This window comes from Neofelis nebulosa, chromosome 2, assembly GCF_028018385.1.
Source record: "Neofelis nebulosa isolate mNeoNeb1 chromosome 2, mNeoNeb1.pri, whole genome shotgun sequence".
NCBI lineage: Eukaryota > Metazoa > Chordata > Mammalia > Carnivora > Felidae > Neofelis > Neofelis nebulosa.
In genome coordinates, this window is record NC_080783.1 from 119294019 (window position 1) to 119318583 (window position 24565).

Consider the following 24565-nt stretch of genomic DNA (forward strand, 5'->3'; position numbering starts at 1 on the left):
CAAAGTGTTTTCACATATACTCTTCATCTAAGTACCCATTAACTCCCCCCATCTTTCCCAGCCCCCTCCCGCACTTCAGGAACTAGAAAATTCTGTTTTAATTTGTGTGCCATACCCCCTCAAGGGTCAAGGCGTATTCAAGGCCCCTAACCAGAAAAGCGCACGGGGTCTTGGAAGACGGAAGGAGAGACTGCGGAACCAGTGTTCTGGCGGTTGCGGTTCTCGGAGGGAAGTCAATTCCGCGGACCGGTAGTGAAGAGCACCAAGGCTTGTTTCCGGCCACCTCAGCGGGAAGCGGAGACGCAGGCAGCTGGATCTTCGGGAACTCAGATAGAGGTGTAACTGCGGTCGCGGCGGAGGAAGTCGGGAGAACGTCTGCGGCCGCCGGACCAGTGTTGGGTCCCCGAAGCCTGTGAAGATGGTGTTGCTTACGATGATCGCCCGGGTGGCGGACGGGCTCCCGCTGGCCGCCTCGATGCAGGAGGACGAACAGGTGAGCTCTTCTATCCCCGCGCCCCCAAGTCCCTGCCAGAGCTCTGTGCTCTCAGTACCGGATTTCTTCTTAGAACGCAGGCGACCTTTGCGACCTCCCGTGCACTCCCGACCCCTCTGAACTGCTCTTTTTATCTTTTGGCAGTGGAGAAACTACTTGTTAAAAGAAATCTTTCCTGAAGGCGGAGGTAGATTTTTGCCTTTCCTGTTTTTTTGTATAGAAAGACGCTCCGGCGTAGGGATAGGTTCGACTGATTGTGATCACCCAGTGTTGTGTAACTCTTAGAGACTTTGGTAAAATTCGAGATTTCTATTTTTCTGCTGCTGTTGAGGCTAACAGGTCCTGGGAGAAATCAGCTCCCAAGTTCTTCAACCTCTTTCACTGTGGCACTTGATCCTTGACCTATCTTGATGACATCTTTTGAAAGTGGGTGAGATAATATTGCCACATATAGACACCTGTTTGAAGTTCAGTACAGTACTTTCTTTCAAGTTTATGTCCAATTCCCACCTCCTCCAGTAAGCCTTACTAAATTCCTATTATTGGGATTATAACTTCTGTGTTATATTTCTGTTAACGCCTTGTACCTTTATTTTGCTACTTTCTTTTGTCTTTCAATAAATTGAGATTCCTCTGAGGCAGTCGACAGGTCTTAATGATCTTTGTGCTTCTCATAGCTTTTATGGCAGCAGCTTTAGGCTAATAAGTGCTCAGAAAATGTATTGAATTGATTTAAAAGCAACAGCTTCAAATATCTTGAAAAGAAAGCTTTGTGCCTTAGAATCACAAGGGAAGGTTCTGGTGTGAGACAGATTTCTGGAGCAAGGTGGGGAGATCTCTGAAGAAGGGAGGCTGAGAATGAAATTTATGTAATTTATTTAAAGTGATCAATTTTAGTTTACTTTCTCGAACAACCTAAGTTTTTTTAAAAAAAAAACTCAAGGCCTAAAAAAAAGATGAATTCTAGAAAATTATTTTGCACATATCTGTTGGATTTTTCACGAAAAAAAACCCCAAAACCCTTATTAAGCACATCAACTGTGTCAAGCATGGTGATTATACAGGTTAGAGGACACAGTCCCTACTTTCATGGAGCTTACAATTTAGTGGAAAAGCCAGAAAACAAATAAGCAATTATAACATAGTATAATTGCTATGGAAGAGGAAGAAGGCTCTGTGGTTGAACATGGAAAAGGTATCTAGGTTGGTTTTGGGAGATCAGGACAGTCTTCCCAGAAGAAATGACTTCTCAGCTGACAGTGTTGTTTAGTAATAAGGAAAGCTTCTATTTGGTTTTATGCCTTTTTAGGTTTGACTTGGAAATATGTTTATTTTCACTTTTAGGAGAGTAGCAATACAGATCACAAAATTGCAGGTCCTGCTAAGTGAAGTATTTTCAATTTATTGCGTAAGACAAAGTCTAATCATTTATATAAAATTTGAAAAATATAATGTGCCCTTAATATTCAATTGTGAAATATTTTTCTTTTCTCTCAATTTGTTAAGAATTTTCTAGGACCACTCTGCAGAAGGAGTGAAATTGTTAAAATAAATGCAGGAATGTGACTTGAGCAAGGGAGATAGTGTGGAGAAATTTTCCTTAAAGTATATATGTAGTTTGACTGAGAAATGGTTTTTCCCAGGGAGGAGTCTGGTCAGTTTATTGCATTAGATTTCAGTGTGGGCAAAGAATACAAAGTGAATTTGAAAGTCTACTTAATATTAGTAGTTCCTTACTCTCTGCCTTGATGCTTTATTGAAAAAGTAATTGATATATTATTGTGTGTTTCTTAATTCCAAATTAGGTGTTGGTCTACCAAATGGGTTACTTTTGTTTAATTGACAAAGAAATTTTCCACAAGAATATTTTTGTGATGGCAATTCCATAATTATTTCCTTTAGGAATTTAGGCTTTGAATGATAAAATCTTTCCCTGATTTTTAATATCTACATTATGAGTCTTAGACTCATTTTTATTATGTTAATAGTAAAAGGAACATTTATAGAATGCATACTACATGCCAAGCACTGTGCTAAAGCCTGTCAAGTATTTGATTTCATTCAATCTTCATACCAATCATATTAGGATAGTTTAGTGGTATTCTTCCCATTTACAGGTAAGGAAGCTCTGAGGCATAGAGACGATAGGTTTTTTTGTATGAGCCACATAGCGAGTAAGTAGTAAAATGGAATTTTTCATCAGTTTCTTAATATCAACACTTGATATTTTCGGTCAGATAATTATTTGTTGTGCGAAACGGTCTTGTGCATTGTAGGACGTATGCTAGTAACTCTGGCCTCTGCCTCTTAGATGCCAATAGCACTACCACCACCTCCACACCTCCAATTGAGTGATATTCCTGGACATTGCCAGATGTGATCAGGGGGTGGGAGGGCAGAGTCACCCTGGCTTAAGAGCCACTTAAGCCAGAGTGGCTTAAGAGCCACTGTTTTGGGTTTTTTTTAATGGTTATTTATTTTGGGAGAGAGAGAGAGAGCAGGGGAGGGGCAGAAAGAGAGAGAGAGAGAGAGAGAGAGAGAGAGAGAGAGAGAGAGAGAAAGAAAGAATCCTAAGCAGGCTCCGCACCATCAATGCAGAGTCCGATGTGGGGCTCAAACCCATGAACCACGACATCATGACCTGAGCTGAAATCAAGAGTGAGAACGCTTAACCGACTGAGCCACTCAGGCGCCTCAAGAACCACTGGTTTTTAATCAGTATTTGTCTGACTTCAGACCAGAGCCTTAGTGCCTAACTGGTACACTGTACAGCCATGTTCTAAGACTTTTTGATAATGTATCTACTTCTTAGGAGTCTAAAAATAACGTTTTAAGAAATGGCTATTTCAGCCAAATAGTTTTTATTTCTTTTTATTTCTTTAAATGTTTATTTTTAAGAGAGAGAGACCGAGTGCAAGTGGGATAAGGGCACAGAGAGAGGAAGACACAGAATCTGAAGCACGCTCCAGGCTCTGAGCTGGCACAGAGCCCAGCATGGGGCTCGAACTCAGGTACCGCGAGATCATGACCCCAACTGAAGTCAGAAGCTTAACCGAAGTCGGAAGCTTAACCAACTGAGCCACCCAGGCACCCCTCAGCCAAATAGTTCTGTAGTCAAGTACTTTAATTGTTCAGGCCAAGTAATTCAATGTTCTTTTTCAATTATTTACACTGATAACAGATGTCGTATGTTACTAGTGCTAGTCCTGTATAAGCTGCCTTACTACTGGAGGTGAACAGTTATTCAGATAATACAGTGGAGAGTAAAATTCAAAAAATGATGTAGGCAGAGTATCTCATCTACTGTTTCCTCTGTGCTCAACTAGAAGTATCAGCCTAGGGCGGTAGAGAGATGAACTTTTCTTTTCAAACCTAGACTCTCTGATATTCTGTTTCCTTCCTTTCTACCTTTCTGGTGTGTTTCTACTTTTTGGATGTTTGCATCTCTTCATCTACCTTTGTGTTCTACCTCAAAATGAAGGTGTTCTCTTTCCTTTCATTTTGCCCCAGCTCTGTGGACTTGAAGACGATATTTGATCTAACCAAGTATTCAGCAGGGAGCACCAAAAAAGCAGATAGTCTGTTGTACATTTTAAACTGCATTGCTCCCCCAATTATTGAGGGTTCATTAGTCACCTTACTGTAATTGCTTTTAGAGGAAAATGGTTGGTTCTTGGTGCTGCTGGCCTTTGACCAGCCAAGTACAACAGGGATTTTAAAATGATAAGAGCTTAGCTAAACATTCCTATAAAGACAAAAGGTGGCATTTGATATAGTTAGTTGTTCAGCAGTCCTAGGTGATAGCAATAAAAAGTGTTGTGATTGTGTGGGAAATTTCTACCCTGTACCTGTTATATTATATATATATAGAACCAAATCCTAAATACACTATTGCAGATTAGTTTCAGAAATTGTCCATTCACATCCATTTCATTATCGGATTGCTAACACATCTTTCCATTATACTGTATATAAGCTTCATGAAGTCTGTTGTAGATGAAGTGGAAAACAGAATGAGGACATCTAATCTGTTTTTAGGCAGTCTGGAGGCTGTGGGCCTTTTGTGACTTTAGTCTTGAAAGCAAACTGAGGTTCTGTCTGTACAGTGGTGAATATGTTGTTTTGTGAGATCTAGATCAGAGCTGCCAGTTCTGATCACAGTTTCCTGAGAATTTCCTATGAATTAGATTTAATATGAAATAGTAAGATCACCCAGAAAGTGGATCTGCTATCACCGAAGCAATTTTAATTGTAGAGGTGCTATTGCATGTTTAGGAACGCAGACTCCAGAGCTAGACTGCCTGGCTTCAGGTTCTTGCCCCTCCTCTTATTGGCCTCTTGTCCTTGGGCAAGTTTGATTTCTCATACAGAAAATGGGCGTAATGATTCTAATCACCTCATAGGGTAGTTGTAAAGCTTATTAGAGTTAAATTATGTAAAGTGTTTAGAACTGGGGCTGACAGAAAGTGAGTGCTTTCATTTAATTTCATTAATTTGCCTATTTCTGAAAATTTTCCTTCCAGTTCCATTTTGCCTTTCTTAAAGTTCAGACTAGAATTGTATGTATTTGTGGGTACAAATATGCAATAAACAGGAATGGGTGAATGAACAATTTTCCCCATTACAAAACTAGCCTGCGCTTATTGTAGAAAATTCAGTAAAAAAGGAAAAACAAAAGGACCAAAATGTTAATGGTGATTATTACCAAAATCTTTACTTAAATTGTATACATTTTAACATAAAACCTTAATCTCTGTATGTGTGTGTATATGTATAAAATTAAATAATGGGTAATGCTGTAAGACTTCCACCTAGTTTTTTTTCACTTAGTGTGTAGTGAGTATCTTCTCATATCATTAAGTATTATACAGCATTTTAATGGCTGTATAATATTCCATTGTATGAATATGCCACTGTATAAATATGTTATTTAACCAATTTTCTATCCAATTACTGAACATTTGTTTTTTTATTTTTATATACATTTGTAGTTGTTTGTTTTAACATATATGATGTGTATGTATATTTTCAAAGATACAGAATTGTTGGCTAAAACAATATGTAAAATTTTGTAACTTCTTTTTTTTTTTTAATTTTTTTTTTTTCAACGTTTTTTATTTATTTTTGGGACAGAGAGAGACAGAGCATGAACGGGGGAGGGGCAGAGAGAGAGGGAGACACAGAATCGGAAACAGGCTCCAGGCTCCGAGCCATCAGCCCAGAGCCTGATGCGGGGCTCGAACCCACGGACCGCGAGATCGTGACCTGGCTGAAGTCGGACGCTTAACCGACTGCGCCACCCAGGCGCCCCAAATTTTGTAACTTCTAATACATATTGCAAAAATACCTACCAGAAAGATTGTGCCCGCGTTGTGTTCTCAGGGAACGGTGATGCTGATGGAACCAGCACTGTAAAATGTTGGTTGGCGTGCCACAATCTCTGTGTAATCTCAGTGTCATTATAGATCCCCGAAACTGCAGCATGCTTTCGGCCATAGTTTCTTGTAGTCCATACAGTGGTTAGTCTCTTTCTCTTTGGTTGCAGTGATGTTTACAATGCTTCTTATAAAGTCAAAGGATTTATAGCAGTCTTTATTTGACTGACAGTTTTTCTGCCATTTATTTCTTCACCTGGTTCCTTTGCCTTTAGTTGTCAAAAACATTTTTACTTAACATCTGTGGTTGTGGTTATTTTTAAAACACCAATTTCTGAGTTCCACCTCTGAGATACTGATTTAATTGGTTTGGAGGTAGAGATAGGGCTTGATTAGTTTTTGTGCAACCCCCAAGTGATTCTAGTGTAAAGCCAAGGTTGAAAAATCATTGATGTATGTGGACATTATTCCTTGGCACTTTAGTAACATTTCCAACTTTATTTACATCTGTTCTGTCTACTGCTGTGGGGTCAGATCTCTTCCAAATGCCACATATAATGGCATTGGTGAAGCAAACAATTTGGCAAGTACCATTCATTTAGGGAATGCAGGATATTGTGCACTAGTTCAAAGCATATGGTAGTTTTCACTCTCCTTTACTAGCAGATCAATCATGAAAAAAATATGCGATACTGATTAATATAATAATGTTAATGTATATTATGCTAATTATTGTCTAGTATTGTTAATACATAAATACATACATATATATTAATATAGAAATACTTCTTTAGAGTAGTATAACAAATCATTGCCATAGGGACAGTGCTAAATAAGATAAAGTGATACTTCTAGTGGACTCTACCTAACTCTCCTGGTTCACTTCATGCTAATTTACTTCCTTATTCATATTTAAATTTCCAGTTTATTATTTAAAAAAAATTTTTTTAATGTGTATTTTTTTTTGAGAGAGAGAGGGGGTAGGGACAGACAGAGAGGGAGACACAGAATCCAAAGCAGGCTCCAGGCTCTGAGCTGTCAGCACAGAGCCTGACGTGGGGCTCAAACTCACGAACCGTGAGATCATGACCTGAGCCGAAGTCAGACGCTTAACCAACTGAGCCACCCAGGCGCCCCTCCAGTTTGTCATTTTACATATGGCTTAGGATCCTGTACTTGTACATTTGCTTATCTGCCACTTTCACAATTTTATCATTGCTTCCTTACTTTTACTGTTAGCTAAGTGGTTCACTATCTAGAATTTTAAGATTTCACTTTGCACTTTTTAAAAGTCAGACCTCAGATCCAGTCCTTGGGAGAACCTCAAATAAATGCTTTTTAAATTTAAGCATTTAGTTATTAAACATCTGTCAAGAAGAGACTGTGTTCTGTTGTTTAATCCAAAATAAAATAATTCCTTTCTATCACATGGCAAAAGTGCGCTCCTGCCCCTGTGTGTGGATGAATAAATAATATATATTTGCTTTCCGTTCCATTCTTTGCCTTTTGGATTGAATAGGTGAATGAGGTATGATGTTCTCCTTTTGAGATGACACTGGTATTTCTCAGTAGGCTTTTTCCTTCCTTTTTTTAAAAAATTATTAAACTATTTAAAAATTGTTCAAGAAAATATACCTGTAATTCTATCATCTGAATATTGTTATTTGCATTTTGTATGTATATATCTCTTTCTTTCCAAACTCAGAAACCAAATCTATTCACTCAGTAAAGAATATTTGACTTTTCAATCTTGGTCCTTACTCTTGTTCATTTTTACCTAGTTGGAGTTACAGTCTTCTTAGTAATTTGCAGTGATGGGTGCATACATTTAGTTTTGCTTAAATGCTCAATACTGTAACACTTAGTGGAAGATTTTGCTTGATATTCCAGGATAAAAATGAAATTCACCAGTCTGTTGTTCCCAGGATTTTCTCCTGAGTATAGAACATGTTGTGCAGTTATGTGCCAATAATTGTGCAAGTGAAAGGGGTTAAGAGGACCCATTTCCACTGACCTAACAGTGGAAAGAACACTGGATTGAAAGTTAAGAGTGGCTTAAAGGCAGTTGAGAAGTACAAATAACGTGATTTTCGTGAACAACTAGGGGTTTGATCTTCTTTTTTGCTCTAAAAGTAGGGCATTTATGGGGCGCCTGGGTGGCTCAGTCGGTTAGGCGGCCGACTTCAGCTCAGGTCATGATCTTGCAGTCCGTGAGTTCTGGCCCCGCATCGGGCTCTGTGCTGACAGCTCAGAGCCTGGAGCCTGCTTCAGATTCTGTGTCTCCCTCTCTCTGACCCTCCCCTGTTCATGCTCTGTCTCTCCCTGCCTCAAAAATAAATAAACATTAAAAAAATTAAAAAAATAAATAAATAAATAAAAATAAAAGTAGGGCATTTTTTTAAAAAAAATGAATCTTATCAACCTTTTTTATTTTTTTATTTTTCTTTAAAAAAATTTTTTTTAATGTTTACTTTTGAGAGGGTGGGGGAGGGGCAGAGAGAGAGGGAGACACGGAATCTGAAGCAGGCTCCAGGCTCCAAGCTGTCAGCACAGAGCCCAACGAGGGGATCAAACTTGTGAACTGCAAGATTGTGACCCAAGCTGAAGTCCAATGCTTAACCAACTGAGTCGCCCAGGCCCCCTGGATTTTTTAAATTTTTCTTAAGTATTCTTTATTTAACTAATCTCTATACTCAGTGTGGAGCTCAAACTCAACACCTTGAGATCAAGAGTCGTGTGCTTTTCTGACTGAGCCATCCAGGGGCCCCTGTATTTTATTAACCTTTAATGAAGGACCTTACTTACATAGTGTTCTCATTATATAATGCTTCTCACTAATTGTTATGGCTGTTTTTTTTGTGTGGAAAATTCTTAAATGAAGGTGTCTTCTTTCAGTCTGGCCGGGACCTTCAACAGTACCAGAGTCAGGCTAAGCAACTCTTTCGCAAATTGAATGAACAGTCCCCTACCAGATGTACCTTGGAAGCTGGCGCCATGACTTTCCAGTGAGTATAATCCTATTTCTTTGTGATCATTTAAGTATGAAATACAGTAAATTTAAGTAACACCTGAGAACAATGGTAACAATTTTTCAAAAGTAAAGAATATTTTAAAAATACAGTCTCTTCATGGAAGGAACTTCCCTGGCTCTAATTCTGCAAAACTGAAATCTTGGTTTGTTTATTCAATTTGCATACAATAAATTAACTGTTTTATCCTGTGCATACAGTAAATTAACCTGTTTTATCCTCTGTCTAATGAATGCTATACCCATCGTGCAATAATAGATTAATTTTTTGCTTTAGGAGTTTCTTAGAGCCAGATGTCTGTAGGTTAATACTCTTGCTCAAACATTTACTAACAAGACAACCTTGAACAACCCACATATACCTCTCTAGGGCCTTAGTTTCCTCTGTAAAATAGGGGAAATAGTCATAGTTTGTGAGAATAATTAGGGAATCTATTTATATCTCTTAACATCTTGCCTGGCACAGAGAGAATATCAGTAAATGTTAGTTGTTAGAAAAAGGAAAATTATAAAAGATAATTTTAGAGCATCACAATCAGTGGTATTAGTGCATATAACTGAGAAAGGGCTCAAATAATTCCTGCAAGTAATTGGTATTAAATGTTTAATACATGTCAAGTTTGAGGGTGATTAAAACAGAAAGGATTAAAAAAGAGAGGACAGGAAGATCAGAGGAAAATAAAAAAGGATTAGCTAAATAATCCTTGCTATTTTAGGACCTCAGATGCTAAGATAATATAGACCTGGGAAGGACCTGCCTTGTTTAACCTTTTTAAAGGGAGGGGAAAATTTTCCACCCATCAGAAACAAGCAAGTATACAAAACTAAAATCGAAACAAAACCCTGGCTTATTGGTTAAGAATGTAGTGGATGTGGGGCGCCTGGGTGACTCAGTCGGTTAAGTGTCCAACTTCGTCTCAGATTATGATCTCACAGTTCGTGAGTTCGAGCCCCGTGTTGGGCTCTGTCCCCCCAGCTGTGCTGACAGCTCAGAGCCTGGAGCCTGCTTCAGATTCTGTGTCTCCCTCTCTCTGCCCCTCCCCTGCTCTCACTCTCTCTCTCTCAAAAATAAGTAAACGTTAAAAAAAAAAAATTAAAAAAAAAAAAAAGAATGTAGTATATGAAACATTTTCTATAAATCTAATTTTCAACATCAAAAAATATAGACAATTATATGTATAATTATATATAGTATCTTTATTTCTATCATGGATTAGGAACAAAAGATCTAGGGAATGGAATTGAATTCCTAATGGAATTGAAAAGAGGTTTTCTCTTGTTGGGTTCCTTTATAATTTCATCTCATCCTTTATTTCAATCTAAGAGTTATATTTTAAAGATTTATTCTTTACCAGACCGTATATTAAGTTCTGCCTTTATCTTATTAGCAGAGAGAAACACATATACAGACAACTAAACTTTATACCTGAGGGCAAGAAGTGCTGTAATTCATTTATAAATGACATGCTTTGGGAGTAGAGAGAAGGAAGCAATAAATTCCCATTTGTAGGGAGCAAGTTTGGGGAAAGGGGATAGAGGGAGGGAGAATACAGAGAAATATAAGCAGAAATCTATGAGGACTTGAAAGAACCTAAACTTGGAGAGCAGCATGCTGTTTGGCATATTGGGTGTATGATGGAATGTGGCCCACACCTGCTTTGGAGGCCACAAATACTATACCAAGGAGTATGATTTTATTTTATAGGTATTAGAGAATCCTGAGAGTTTTTAAGCAGAATAATATGGTTATATTTATATGGTTATATAAAACTTGTAGTTTAGAAGATGGTCTAGACTAAAGATAAGGAGACCAGTTGATTTAGATGCCCAAACACATCAGTATCATTATCATCACCACCATCATCATCATTTTAAGGGGCCTGAGAGGTCATATAATACACTATAAACTATGCTCTGTGGGGTCCTAGGATGCCTTAGGAGCCACATAGCAAGGGTAGGTATAGGGGTATGTGTAATGCTTTGGGCCCTTGAAGTCCTACTTAAACTAATGACCTGATTTTATTTCATGTGCATATTGATCTTCTGAATATAATTATTGCTGAAACAAAGAGTCCTGTGGCTAAAGAGACATTGAAAATCACAGAGTTAACCTAATCTCTTTCTGAGACATCTCAGACACGTTAGCCATATAGCTCCTTCCAGAGTGCCAGGGAGCACCTCTTATAGGAGGAACTCAGTTGTTATTGGATAATTTCTTGTATTAGACAGTTGATACAAAGTTCTGGCCTGGAAATTAGGGAATATTATTTATCTTAAGGTCATTATCTGTACCCAGTAAACATTGTGGCATTAACTTCCAACTATGAAGTATCCACAAAAGCTTCCATTTCCACTGTTTTTCTTAAGGCTAGAAAGAGTTTAAATATGTATATACTAATTTCCATACGTAATCAAAGGTAGATGGGGGCGTCTGGGTGGCTCAGTTGGTTGGGTGTCCTTCTCTTGGTTTTGGCTTAGGTCATGATCTCATGGGTTGTGGGTTTGAGCCCTGCATTGGGCTCCATGCTGACAGTGCAGAGCCTGCTTGAGATTCTCTTTCTCCCTTTCTCTCTGCCCCTCCCTGTCCCTTCTCTGCATGCAGGCACGCACACTCTCTCTCTCAAAAATGGATAAATTTTAAAAAAGGTAGATGGAGTCACAACTCTTGAGTTTTCAAGAAAAAGTCTTAGGTATTATGATATTTTAGCTGGATTATATAATAAACAATTGTAAACATGTTTAAGTACTTCTTTTGGAATATAATTCTCATAATGGGAAGATGTTTGCTTTCTGATTCCAAGGATTTGTGGTTTGCAATTGATTTTCAGATTTAGTTAGCTTCAAAGGGCTTAGGCTAGAATATGTTCAAAAGTCTGTAGGGCACGAAGAGTCTGCTTCAAATTGTTGGAGGTATTGTTATTCTACAGACAACTTTTTCTCTTCTTTTTTTGTGTCTCTCCAGCTACATTATTGAGCAGGGAGTTTGTTATTTGGTTTTGTGTGAAGCTGCCTTTCCTAAGAAATTGGCTTTTGCCTACCTGGAAGATTTGCACTCAGAATTCGATGAACAGCATGGGAAGAAGGTGCCGACTGTGTCTAGGCCCTATTCCTTTATTGAGTTTGGTAAGTTTTCTCCTCATCTCTGTATCAAGAGAGCAAACAGTTTGGAGAAGCTGTTTGTTACACTGAAAATGTTACACATTTTTTTCTGATGTTTACCTACTTAAGTTTTGGGTTCTGTCTTTTCCTTTCCACCTCTGTGCTTTTGAATGAATGAAAGTTGCTTCTCACAAGTAATTTTCTGTGGTCTTTTAGTCTTTTCCTTAGAATTTGTTACCCTTTTCCCTTTTTGTGATTTGGATTGATTCTTCGTCAGAGTCAAGAACTGTGCCTAAAGATCTATTTGGTTGGCATGTAGTAGCTGAGTTCTTTCCCCCAAACCACACACACATATGCACAGTCACAGAAAAGTTCATTTTCTGGAGGTCCGAATATAGAAATAAGAATGACATTTTGTTTCTTTTAATCCTCTAGTTAAAAAAAATTACTGGAAGAGGTATGGCATTGGGGGACAGCATTTACTACCTGCAGAAATAGTGAGCATGGGTGTCCATATTTGTATAATAATTATAGAAAGACTCATCACTGATAAAGTATCTGATGGCAATAAATCAACAGAAATGTTTTGGGTACTCTAGAGGAAGTGAGAATAAGTATGATTAGATTATATTACTGATATTTTTAGTTAAAAGAAATTGGTTTTACTGTTTCTGAATTTCTGAAGTATTTCCATTTTGCTAGCTAACTGGTCATCTTACTTTTTAGAAATAAGGAAAATTTTAGGAAAACACTCCAGTATTTCATAACTACAAACTCTCCAAGTGATAATTTTTATAATGTCTGGTTTTTCAGATTTTATTTTTGAAGATAATAGAGGTCCAGTAAAACCAAGAAACCAGTAAGACTGTTACATCAAGGTCACACGAGAAATAGTTGATACACTCAAATTAGCTTAAAGGATTATATATGAATGGGTTTTAGGTGAACTGCAGGTACAGTAACCTGAGATCAGTTACACAGTAATTGTTTCCATCCCCAGGCCTGAAGGGATAAGAGAAAGGAGCAGTTTCTGAAACTGCAAAGGACAAAATTTATAGAGAAGGCCATCTTGAGAGGAGGAGTTACTCTTGCTGGAGGGATGCTGCCAGCCCAGGGTGACTTCTTGGTGGGGGGGGGTGGGGGGAGGGGGGTTCGGGGAACAAATACCCTGACATCACTACCTGCTTTCCTGCCCTACTCTTGGGGCTCCCCCATTGGTCGAACCTAACCTAGAAGCCCCCCCCCCCCCCGAACCAGGAGCCCATGATGTAGTCCATGCAGGTCAGCTGCCCAAGGCAAAAAGCATGGTGCAGAAGGGTGGAGAGGAGGTCTAGAGAGGCAAACGAAAGGTATCCAGCACATATCACTTAAGAAAATGCCAAAAGTTGAAAATAAAATCTTTAGTAATAAGTCATTCTTTTTATAGTTTTGAGAAATGCAGACATGGTCTAAACATGATAGCTGCAGTTTATAGTGGTATTTTGGGAAACTCCCTGCCACATGTTTGCTTTACCTGAAGTTTAAGAACAGAGTGAAATTAGGAATGTATGTTAAAGAAAATACTTAAAAAAAATTTTTTTAATGTTTATTTATTTTTGAGAGAGAGAGAGAGAGAGAGAGAGCGAGCGAGGAGGGGAGGGGCAGAGAGAGAGGGAGACACAGAATCCGAAACAGGCTCTGATTCGGAGCTGTCAGCACAGAGCCCGACTCTGAGCTGTCAGCACAGAGCCCGACAAACTGTGAGATCATGACTTGAGCCAAAGTTGGAAACTTAACCTACTGAGCCACCCAGGCACTCCATGTTAAAATACTTTAAGACCATGTTTCCCCCTACTTTTAATGACAGAACCTGTAGTGATGCTAGATTGTTGTCGGGATCCTTTTCAGGAATATAGAGTTAAGTACTAAAACCCTGAGGATCCTCAGGGCATGGTTTGAAAATAATCTGCTTTCAGGAAAGGCTTACTATAGTGGGTCTTACTTTCTATAAGGACCCTGATAGCAAAGACTTCAAATTTGAAGGTGTGCAGAGGACATTTCTCCTGAATGGTCATCTGTCTTCACATTTTACAAATGAAAACATCAAAACTCAAACTTTGATGTTCATTCAAGAGCTTGGTTATCCTATCCCTACTCCAGTACTTTGATGGGCAAGGTTGTTAATGGTCACTTTTCTTCATTATTCTAGATACCTACATTCAGAAAACCAAAAAGCTTTACATTGACAGCCGTGCTCGGAGAAACCTAGGCTCCATCAACACTGAACTGCAGGATGTACAGAGGATCATGGTGGCCAATATTGAAGAAGTGTTACAACGGGGAGAAGCACTCTCAGGTATGTAAAACATTAAGAGTCCTGTAGGGCGCTTCTCAGTCCACAGGTAACGATAGCTTATTTTGGGTTACCTTTTTCACTGTCACTCTATCTAGTACTGTTAAGAATTCATCTCTCAGAAATAGATTACATTAGGGGTGACTGGGTGTGGCTTAGTTGGTTAAGCATCTGATTTTGGCTCAGGTCATGGTCTCATGGTTCATGAGTTTGAGCCCTGCCTCGGGTGAGCTTGAGCCCCGCCTTGGGATTCATTCATTCATTCATTCTCTCTCTCTCATTAAATAAATAAATAAATAAATAAATAAATACCATCAAGAGACATAGCTTACATTACAAAACTTCGTATATGATATGTTTTTTCCCAGCATGATTAGTTTTTGTTGAGTTGGAACACTGTGAAGGTCCTATTCCATATCAGAAGCAATTACTTCTACCAAGATATTTACAACATTAAGCAAATATTTACAGAATCTCTTACATAAATTAAGGGAAATGAAAAGAAGAATGAGAGGAAATTGTCAAAGATTTACTGTAGTGGTTTCCTGACTAGCCACTTTGGGAGACTTTATTGCTGCCAGATCAAATGTTATAAAATGCCATTTTCATCAAGGCATTCCTCTGCTGAAAAACTTTTAAAATCTGTGACTACAAGATACGATCTAGTCTGGTTTCAACTTACTTTTTGTTCTTGCTGAGTGCTTGTCATGTGCAAGGCACTGTGTTCTCTGTAACGGAAGATAAGGAGATTGCAGACTTCTTTCATGCTCTCTAGTTCACAGACATTCTGCTCCAGCCAGGTCAGCTTCCTCACCATCCTGGACCTGTTCTTAAGATCTAGGTACGAGCCGAGCCGCCTCTTCAAAGAAGCCTTCCCAGGTCCTGATAGCCCATGTCATGTTAATCTCTTTTGTCCTTTAAACTCCTAAGGCACTTAGCTGTGTAATGGTTCTTTTTTTTTTTTTTTTTTAGCACATAATGGGTGTGTGTACGTGTGTACTTACTTACCTAATTTGCCTTAAAAAAAAAAAGAACCATATATATATATGTATATATTTACCTAATGTTTCAATGTTACCCATGTATTTAATGTACTCGTAAAGGTAGTGTTTATATATTTCATATACTTCTTTTATTTCTTTCACAGTAAGGATCACAAATAGATGCCTCCATGAGTATGTCTTGAACTTGCCCTATGACATACATGAGTAAATGGGTTTTCCTTTATTATGAACTGCAGATTGTAACCTTTATGTCAGTAGTCAGCAGTTGTCCCAGCATGTAGCTTCACTCTTTAAGCATCAAATTTTGGGTGAGTGAGACTGTAAATTTTCATCATAACAGACCTAGTTTCTACCTGGGATAAAATAGACCAGCACAAGACTTTTTCTTAAATCCAAAATTTGTATATTGGTCAGTTTACCAAAAGTGTAAAAGGATCCTCTTGTGCTTTGCTGGTTACTACAAAGCTGATGTGCTGATTGAAAAAGAAGACATTAGACCTTTGAACAGCGTGGGGGTCAGGGACTCCACATAGAACTTTTGACTTCCCAAAAACTTAACGACTAATAGCCAACTGTTGACTGGAAGCCTTACCCATAATAACATAGACAGTCAATTAACATGTTATTTCGTATGGTACACATATTGCATACTGTATTACAATAATGTAAGTTAGAGAAAAAATGTTATTAAGAAAATCATAAGGATGAGAAAATACATCTACAGTATTCTATAAAAAATCCATGTATAAGTGGAACTCGCACAGTTCAAACCCATGTTGTTTAAGGGTCAACTGTACAGTTGTAATCTTTAAAAAAATTTTTTTTAATGTTTATTTTTGAGAGAGACAAAGAGTAAGTGGGGGAGAAGCAGGAATTCTCTTACTAGTGCTTATTTCATACGACGTGATATTTGTTCCGCTGCCCAGTTATTCTCAGCAGATTTAGATCCGCTTAGCAAATATTTATTTTTTGAGCACTGAGTATTGCCAGACCCTGTTCTGGGCGCTGGGGATATAGCAATAGACACAGTAGTTAAAAACCTCAGTCCAGTGAAGTGTCCAGTTTAGTAGACTGGCTGGAAAAATTCCTCGCAGCATTGTCATGGTTATTTCTCATCTCCTAACTGTTTTCTTGTGTGACTAAGTGTTTTTCTTACAGAACAAATTGCTAATTTACAAGTGGCTGTCATGACTGTGTCATTAAGTAATACCACATTTCTCAACCAATTCAGTCTCTGTTAAGCAACTCCAAATATTCCAAAAGTATTCTCTAAAGAACAAACAAATTCGTGTTGCAAAATAGTCTCTTTAAAAAAATTTAAAGAAGTAAAATGACCAAAATTCATTTATGTCACACCAAGAATTTGTTTTTATTATTAAAATATGTCATGTATTTTAGTCCAGTCTAGCTTGTGTCTCTCTGGCTGTTTCTCTAAGTGCTCAGCTAACAGTTATAACAGCATTACAAATGTCCTTTTAGAAAAACAAAACTTGGTAAAAGGTTCTAAAAAGCTTAATTTGGTAGGTGTTGGTGGCTTCCTAGCACCTGTGATTATGTTTTAGTTACAAGACAACTTTCCTGTGTCTGTTGAAACATAATTTCTGGTAGAATCATAATAGTCTTTACCAGTGGAGAATCTTGGGAATTTGGGAGCGGTCAACTTTGAGATACAGCTCAGTACTCAGTTTGTGGTTCATTGAGTTTTCTGGTTACTGAGTCTTATCTTACATGGATTATCATTTTTTTCAAAATATGAGAGAATAAGATTTAGACCATTAAAAGATGATGAGATGATTATTATCAGCCAGCATTTATCAGTCTTATCATATACAGGCATCGTGTTCACTTCACAGGCATTCTCATGTACTTACAATCCTGTGATACAGTTAGTGTTATTATCCTCACTTTATGTAGATGATGAAACTGGGTTTTAGTAGAGGCTCAGTGAATTGACCAATGTCACATGGCTGGTGCAGCTGAGATTTAAACCAAAGACTCTGAGGTCAGAGCCAGCACTCTTAACCACCTCGCTATACAGTCTCAAGAATCTGAACATAATTTGGTCTGATAATTTTTTTTAATCTTTATTTATTTTTGAGAGAGAGACAGAGTGCAAGTGGGGGAGGGGCAGAGAGCAAGATGGAGACACAGAATCTGAAGCAGGCTCCAGGCTTCAAGCTGTCAACACAGAGCCCGACATGGGGCTCGAACCCACAAACGCTGAGATCATGACCTGAGCTGAAGTCGGACACCCAACCGACTGAGCCACCCAGGCGCCCCTGGTCTGATAACTTTAAAATGCATTGTGGATTTTACAGTGCATCAGGATCATGGATTAATCAGTATATACAACCTAACCTTTAAAATAAAAATGAAATAAGCATCGTGGTTGTTTGGCATAGTGCCACTCATTTAAGTTATTTTTGTGTCTTAATACATTAGACAAAACACTTCAGTGACTAATTAACATTTTCCTTTTTTCCTCTTCAACAGCATTGGATTCAAAGGCTAACAATTTGTCCAGTCTGTCCAAGAAATACCGCCAGGATGCGAAGTACTTGAACATGCGTTCCACTTACGCCAAACTTGCAGCGGTAGCTGTGTTTTTCATCATGTTAATAGTGTATGTGCGATTCTGGTGGCTGTGAAGTAGTGAATCCAGTCACTGGCAAGGGTGAACCTAGAACCCGGCAGGTGTGTGTTTTCAGGAAGCTGAGCTCACAGAGATGTGTATTAGAATTCCAAGTGGAACTTCTGCCTCTAAGGACCTTGCAAGAAAAGACATGTCCTGAAAACGAAATGTTACACCTCATTTAATGAAGCTTACCCCCTTTGTAGAAAGTCTCTTTTGGGGGCAGAGACTTTCTCTGGGTGCTGAGCTGTGTATGCTAGGGAACAGTAGATTGTTTTCTTTTGTTTTTTCCCCTCCCAGTGTTTTTACATTTTTAAAACAGCACTGAGCGGGGCATTTTCTTTTCTAATGGAGCCATCAGTGAGATCTGGCTTAGCCAACCTGTGCTAGCAACAGTCTGAAATTCCTTCAGAAAAGGCAGCCCTTTGGGAAGTTTTCTGACTCTGTCTGATCAACATTCCTTTTGTTGGTGGCATTTGTGACTTTCAGTAATCTTGAGTTTTTGAGGGCCTTGTAAACAAGACTCCACTCTGTGAAGGTTAATTGTTGTGCTGCGAAGATCTTGTCTGTCGGCCCCTGTAGGAAGTTAGCCTTTGTTGTTTCCCTTTTATGATATTTTGCTTATTGCACAACTGCTTTAGGGTTAAACGAATTATATTAAGATGCCTTGATATTATATTATAGCACTCCTTGATTAAGAAGCTAAAATGTTTTCTGTCATTTACTCCTTAAAAGACTTAAATTTAGTTTGGGACATTCTTAATTGTATTTTTCAGCATCTCGTTTATATTAATATAAGAGTAAATATAACATACGGATAATCAGAAACCCCTGACTTAATGGGAAGAAAGGCCCAGCTCATCACTGCAGCTTTGTCCTGCCCCCTTTTTCTCCACTGTAGTTTCCTCCCTCTCGTTTCCTCCTGCTGACACTTTAAAAATTCCTCCGCACCCATTAGTTTTCATGTCCCATAAGCATCCTCTCAGGATATTCTCAAATTTCAAAATGGAAAATGTTCAGCCACGTAGTTCAGTTTAAATTTTTACACAGCAACTACTCAAACAACTAAATACATTCATCTGAGAAAGTCTCCGAGAACACCTCGTACTTTCTTCAGTTTATGTAAATTCTCTGAGAATGTTCTAGAGATAGATAACTCATTTACAGTGGCTTCTATTAACAAATAAAAGTACCTATGATTTTTCCCTTTTTGCTCAGGGATAATGGGGATTTCCTTTTACCTTCCGAGGTAGAATTTTTTAAATGGGGAGAATAGGCCTTTTAAATATTGTCACAAGGGTCTACAGTATAAACTACAACTTACACATACTGCACATGTTTCTTTCAGTTGTACAGGAAAATGAGCCAACTTCTTTTCTTTACATCTTTGGAGAGAACTTTAGTAAACAGTTTTATAACTAAGGGATCATCAAAGCTACTGTCCTGATTCCTGATAGAGGTAAAAAACAAAACAAAACCCTATTTCCTTAGAACAAGAAGTGGCTTATAAATTCCTGATAATTTACAGAACTAGAATAAATTTTTTTTTTTTCCATTTTGGACCTAAATCTGCCAATTGGAGTATGTGCATGAAACATGAAGTTACTTTTTATAGAGAATAAGTGCTTTTAAGTCCCTAAAAGGCTTGTCCCTAAAGTAACGATGTTGGCAATAAAAGCCTGACAGTCTGAAAACCCAAGTAGTGGTACCATAGCATCTGGTTCTTCTATAGGAGTGGAGAGCGGCAGCTCATTGTTGAGAGTTGCATGCAGCAACCAAGTGGTCAGCAATGAAATAAATACTTCTAGAATGTTCCCTGAAGTGTGAAGTTTTGTTATCTAGTTATTTTATGTACACATATCTCTCTGGGTACATTTCTACCAAAACCCAGTGGTTAATTGAAAAATGAGAAGGGGGCAGAATGATGAAAGGAATGAGAAAGTGGTTTAATGTTACGACGGTTGAAAAATGAGAGAACAAGACTATCGTAATAGGGCTTCCGCTTCTGTTCTTTATTGGAGGTAGTGGGAGGATCTGACTAGATGAAGTGTATCAGCATCTAAACAGGCATCTAAAATAGAATGTAATAAGTACTGTCTAGGGCTAGTGGGGGCACATTAAGAAAGGACACCCTACTTTGGGAAGGAGTGTTGTAAGGGAAGAAGAATAAGGTATTCCAGAAAGAGTCAATAGCTTGTGCAAAGTCATGAGTAAAAGAGTGAGGCCCATTTTGGGGATTGTAATTCTGTTGCTTCAACCCAACTCCTTGGGTGAGTTTGGGCACTTGAGCCTTGAGGAAGAACTAGACTGGTCACTGTAATAAAGAGATACATCTACCACGCTTAACGAGTTTATAGTACACTAACGTCAGTGACAAGAGATGGCATCAGATTTAGGGTTTCGGATGATCATTCTGGCCCAAGTACGAGAGAGCTGTTCGGGCTGAGCCTGAAAGTAGGGAGATGAAACTGAGGAGGCAGCAACGGTAGAGTGAGACCTAGGAGACGGGTTTCAAGCCATTTTCAAGAAAAGAGTTATCCCGGGTACCAAATAAGTAATACAGACAATGTTTTCTTACATCTCACATTCACATTTTGAAGCAAGTACTGTTTACACCATACGAATGAAGAAACTTTACAAAGGCTGCTTCTCTGACTCACAGAAGAGCTAAGTGATTCGCCCAATGTTGCAGAGCTAGAACGGGACGCAGCTGAGATACGAACCTCGTCAGTTTGGCTCCAGACTCTGTGCTTTTCTCCACTCTGCTGTCCAATCAAGAGATCAAAATAAGTTCCAAAAATGTATTTTGTTTTCCGGAAGGAGATGTTGAATTTTAGTGTTACGGAACTTTGTCATACAGGCAGAGGTCATTCAGAGGAGTGGGGCAGACGTCAGGTCACAGCAGGTTGAGGGTTGTGCGCCCTAGGGACTGAAGGTGGTGGACTACTTTTACAAAGTAGTAGTTAGGGCACTGAACTTCATAACATGCTTTTATTAGGAAATCTCACAAATGTTAAAGTGTAGTAATATTTGGGGCACATTGTATATCTGTTCATTTAAATGTCTAGTGGTTATTAAGCTTTCTGGGAAATCTTGAAAACCTAATGAAAGGTATGTGCCTTTACCCCAGAGAAATGTTCAGTGTATGTGAATTCATGCATTCATACAGTGAGTATTCAAGAGCCCCACAAAGCCTGTTCGCGATGTAGTGGTCTATGATCCCCAGTTAAGTACTCAGATACGTAGGAGTGGAATTCAAAGGTAAGTACCCAGAAGCCTTGAAAACTGTCCAGCTATGGTGACTTGGAAGAATTCTACAGTTTGAACTAACTTTGTGAATGAGATGTATTCTTGAAAAATTCTGTAAACCGCCCCCCCCCCAATTCTATCGAATATTTTCCTGTAATACATTCAGGGATCTGGTTCTATAGAAAAATTTTAAAACTTTGGTCTTAGTTCCTCAAAATCACATTTAAGGATCTCAAATTTTCTATTCTCTACTTGTCACTAGGTAGTCTTGCAAAAGCAAATTAAAACAAATGGAGAATCTTTTCTCATACACAGTATTTAAGAATCATGTATAAGAAAACATCTCCTAATTTAAATTCCTATCTTGGGAGTTTTCATAACTAAGGGCTTGAATGTTGGTGGCCACACAATTAAGGCTTTTGGTTGGTGTATTTAGCAGAACCGAGAGCCCATCGGGTTGTCTGCAGACAGCTCAGCAAAAAGGCAGAGAGCATGGTTGTACAGGTGTACTGTAAAGGTACCCAAAGAAAATTTTGGAGCATGTATGACATAGTTTGAAATAGAATGGACAAATTGAGTCAACATCCTGTTCTTACACGGTTGACCCAACAGTATAAAACTGTCTCAAGCAATTTAATCACTCCTAACTAAGTTGATTTCAAGTGCTGTAACTGAATCCATATTTTAGATTAGATTTTTAATTTTTTTTTTTTAATTTACTTCTCTGTCTCCCTTTACAACTTTTTGATATTTCTGGCTCTTGTGTTCTTGTTTGCTCTTTTTCATCCTTGTTTTTTATACATCTTACTTTATTTGCTCCTTTTTCACTTGATCTCAATGTTAATTTACCATTTTTCTACATCTGATTTACTTAAAGGTCAGCAAAATGATTTTCAAAAAGCAAACCTCCTCTTTTCTTCTATGTCCTTTACCCGTTCTCTGCCTCCCCCTAGTTTCCCCTCACTTTATATTCCATTTTACTTCACTTCCCTAGATGCTGTTTTTGCTTAGGAGTTAATGTAATGCTCCAACTTTGCTTCTGTAATTGAGAGCTTCAAAAATCAACTTCTATTGACTCTATTTTCAGACCTTAGTTTATTTTACCTTTTACTGATTTTTTTAATTTAATTTTTTTTTTTTAATATTTATTTTTGAAGGAGAGAAACATGAGCTGGGGAAGAGCAGAGAGAGGGAGACACAGAATCTGAAGCAGTCTCCAGGCTCTGAGCTGTCAGCACAGAGCCTGACGCGGGGCTCAAACTCATGAACCGCGAGATTATGACCTGAGCTGAAGTTGGACGCTTAACTGACTGAGCCACTCAGGCGCCCCGAGTTTTTTATTTTAAGTGTATTTATTTGAGAGATAGAGCATGAGTGGTGGAGGGGCAGAGAGAGAGGAGAGAGAATCCCAAGCAGGCTCTGTGCTGTCAGTGCAGAGCCCAATGTGGGGCTCGAACCCATGAATCGTGAGATTGTGACCTGAGCCGAAATCGAGTCGGATGCTTAACTGACTGAGCCACCCAGGTGCCCCCCTTTTACTGATCTTATAATATCTGGTATTATCAGTCAATACAGATATCCCTTTATAAAAAAAACAAAACGAAAACTGCAAGAATTTCAGAACAAGTGCCTCTAGTTTGTCTCCTGTATTTAGGGCTTCAACCGTCACTGTATTACAGCTCTAAGGTACACCTGTGTATCCTCAAACTGAAGGTCCAGCCCCAATATTTGCTGCTTATTGGGTATCTGTTTGCATATTCCATATACACTTCAGTGCATCTAGAACATTACCTCCATCCCATTACTCTCCAAGGTGAAAGCTGACCTCTGCTTCCAACTGTAGATCTGATTTTTTGGCATCACCCGCCACCTCTACAAGTCATGAATTGCATTTGACTCCTGTTTTCTCCTTTCACCTCAACTGTTACCAAAATCTGTTTTTCATAACTGCCAAAATACTCCTTATCCATCACTTCCTTTCCTTTTGGCCTTAGATTCAAGCTCATTTAACTTGGGCTCTGGCAGTAGACTCCTTACAACTTTCCTTATACATGTTCTTCCTTCGACTCAGTACTACCACGTTAATACCAGAAATTTTTTTTAAAAGCTAATTGTACCCCCGTTTCCTTCAGGGTAAGATCACCAGTTTGCTTTCATGGTCTGGCCCGCTGTACCATTCCAGACTCATCCGCCGCCCCCCATCACCTCTTGTTTCACTCACACCAAATTAGCTAGCCTTCTCTAAATAGTCAAGCACTTTACCTTTGCCTTGGCTCATTCGTGCCTTCTCTCTAGACTTTTTTTGTGTATCTTACCCCTAGCCTTTTCACTTTCAACCTACTAAAGTTCAGCTCGCCTTTCAAAGACCCACTTCGGACATCTCCTTCGTAAAGCCTTCCTAACGTTCTCACGTCCTCCTTCCCACCAACCTGGGAGAGGCTCTTGTCTCCTCCTCACGGCAGCTTGTTCCTGTTTCCAGTGTGGAACCTACAGGCTTAATGTGCCCTCATGTCCTTCACTGTACGCTCTGTGATGTCCCTAAGGTAGATACTGGTCATTACTCATGTGTGTTTCGATCCTTGGCACTCGATCTAATGGCTGACGTGTTGGAGGTACTCAGCAAATATTTGCAGAATGAGTAAACCGACCTACAAAATCGTATGTTCAAGTTTTCTGGAAATGAGCTGCTCTGTAAGTCATGGATATACATGTATTTTGAGTGAAAGGAGAAAACCAAAATGAGATAAAGTGGTGTAGGCCTAATAAGGGATGGGAAGGGGAAAAGGCATGTGAAAAAGTCAGAACAAAAGAGAGGAACAGGAAGCTTCTAGCAATATATGGTGAGCACATTGGAGAAAAGGGAGGAAGAGAATACAGCAAATGAAATCGATTCTTTAGGGGCAGAAACAGTTGGAAGGCAAGAAGGTGGGGGGGGGGGAGAGGAAACTAAAACATGGAAACAAATTTGACTTGATAAAAGTGCAGAAGTCACATAGACTGGTCTGGAAATGTTTTCAGTTGGCCACAGAGGCATCATGCTTTAACGTGAGGATAATATTAAGTGAGCCTTTCACGTCACTGAACCCCTTTTGTCATCGAAAAAGTGACTCCAGATCAATGATAAATACCTTGAACAACATGCCGTCTACAGTAAGACGTATTTTAGCATGCTGGTTTAAGACTTAGTTGTGACCAACTGATGGCAGTTTGCATGTGCCAAACTCTCCCAGTGATTCCCTTGCAAGTAGTGTGTAGGTAGGCAGTGAGGTTTGTTGGGCTGGGTATGCAAGGGCAGGTAGTAAGACCTAGAAAAGTCAGGACCGAAGAGGGTATCTATTTGTATGCCTCTTGTT

At 38.8% G+C, this 24565-nt stretch overlaps 1 protein-coding gene across 1 annotated transcript; it reads left to right on the forward strand.

Annotated features, from left to right (window-relative positions):
- Positions 1 to 266: 266 nt before the first annotated feature.
- SEC22B (SEC22 homolog B, vesicle trafficking protein) lies at positions 267 to 19777 on the forward strand. The gene is made up of 5 exons (XM_058716026.1): positions 267 to 493; positions 8764 to 8873; positions 11859 to 12019; positions 14184 to 14330; positions 17825 to 19777. The coding sequence occupies exons 1-5, from the start codon at positions 419 to 421 to the stop codon at positions 17977 to 17979; spliced, it is 648 nt and encodes a 215-aa protein (XP_058572009.1). The 5' UTR covers positions 267 to 418; the 3' UTR covers positions 17980 to 19777.
- Positions 19778 to 24565: the final 4788 nt, after the last annotated feature.

Bases quoted from the DNA above. Each gene is read 5' to 3' on its own strand.
- SEC22B (XM_058716026.1), top strand. From the start codon at position 419: ATGGTGTTGCTTACGATGATCGCCCGGGTGGCGGACGGGCTCCCGCTG. The intron at 8,874-11,858 runs GTGAGTATAATC...GTGTCTCTCCAG, and splicing joins GCTGGCGCCATGACTTTCCA to CTACATTATTGAGCAGGGAG. The intron at 14,331-17,824 runs GTATGTAAAACA...CCTCTTCAACAG, and splicing joins ACGGGGAGAAGCACTCTCAG to CATTGGATTCAAAGGCTAAC.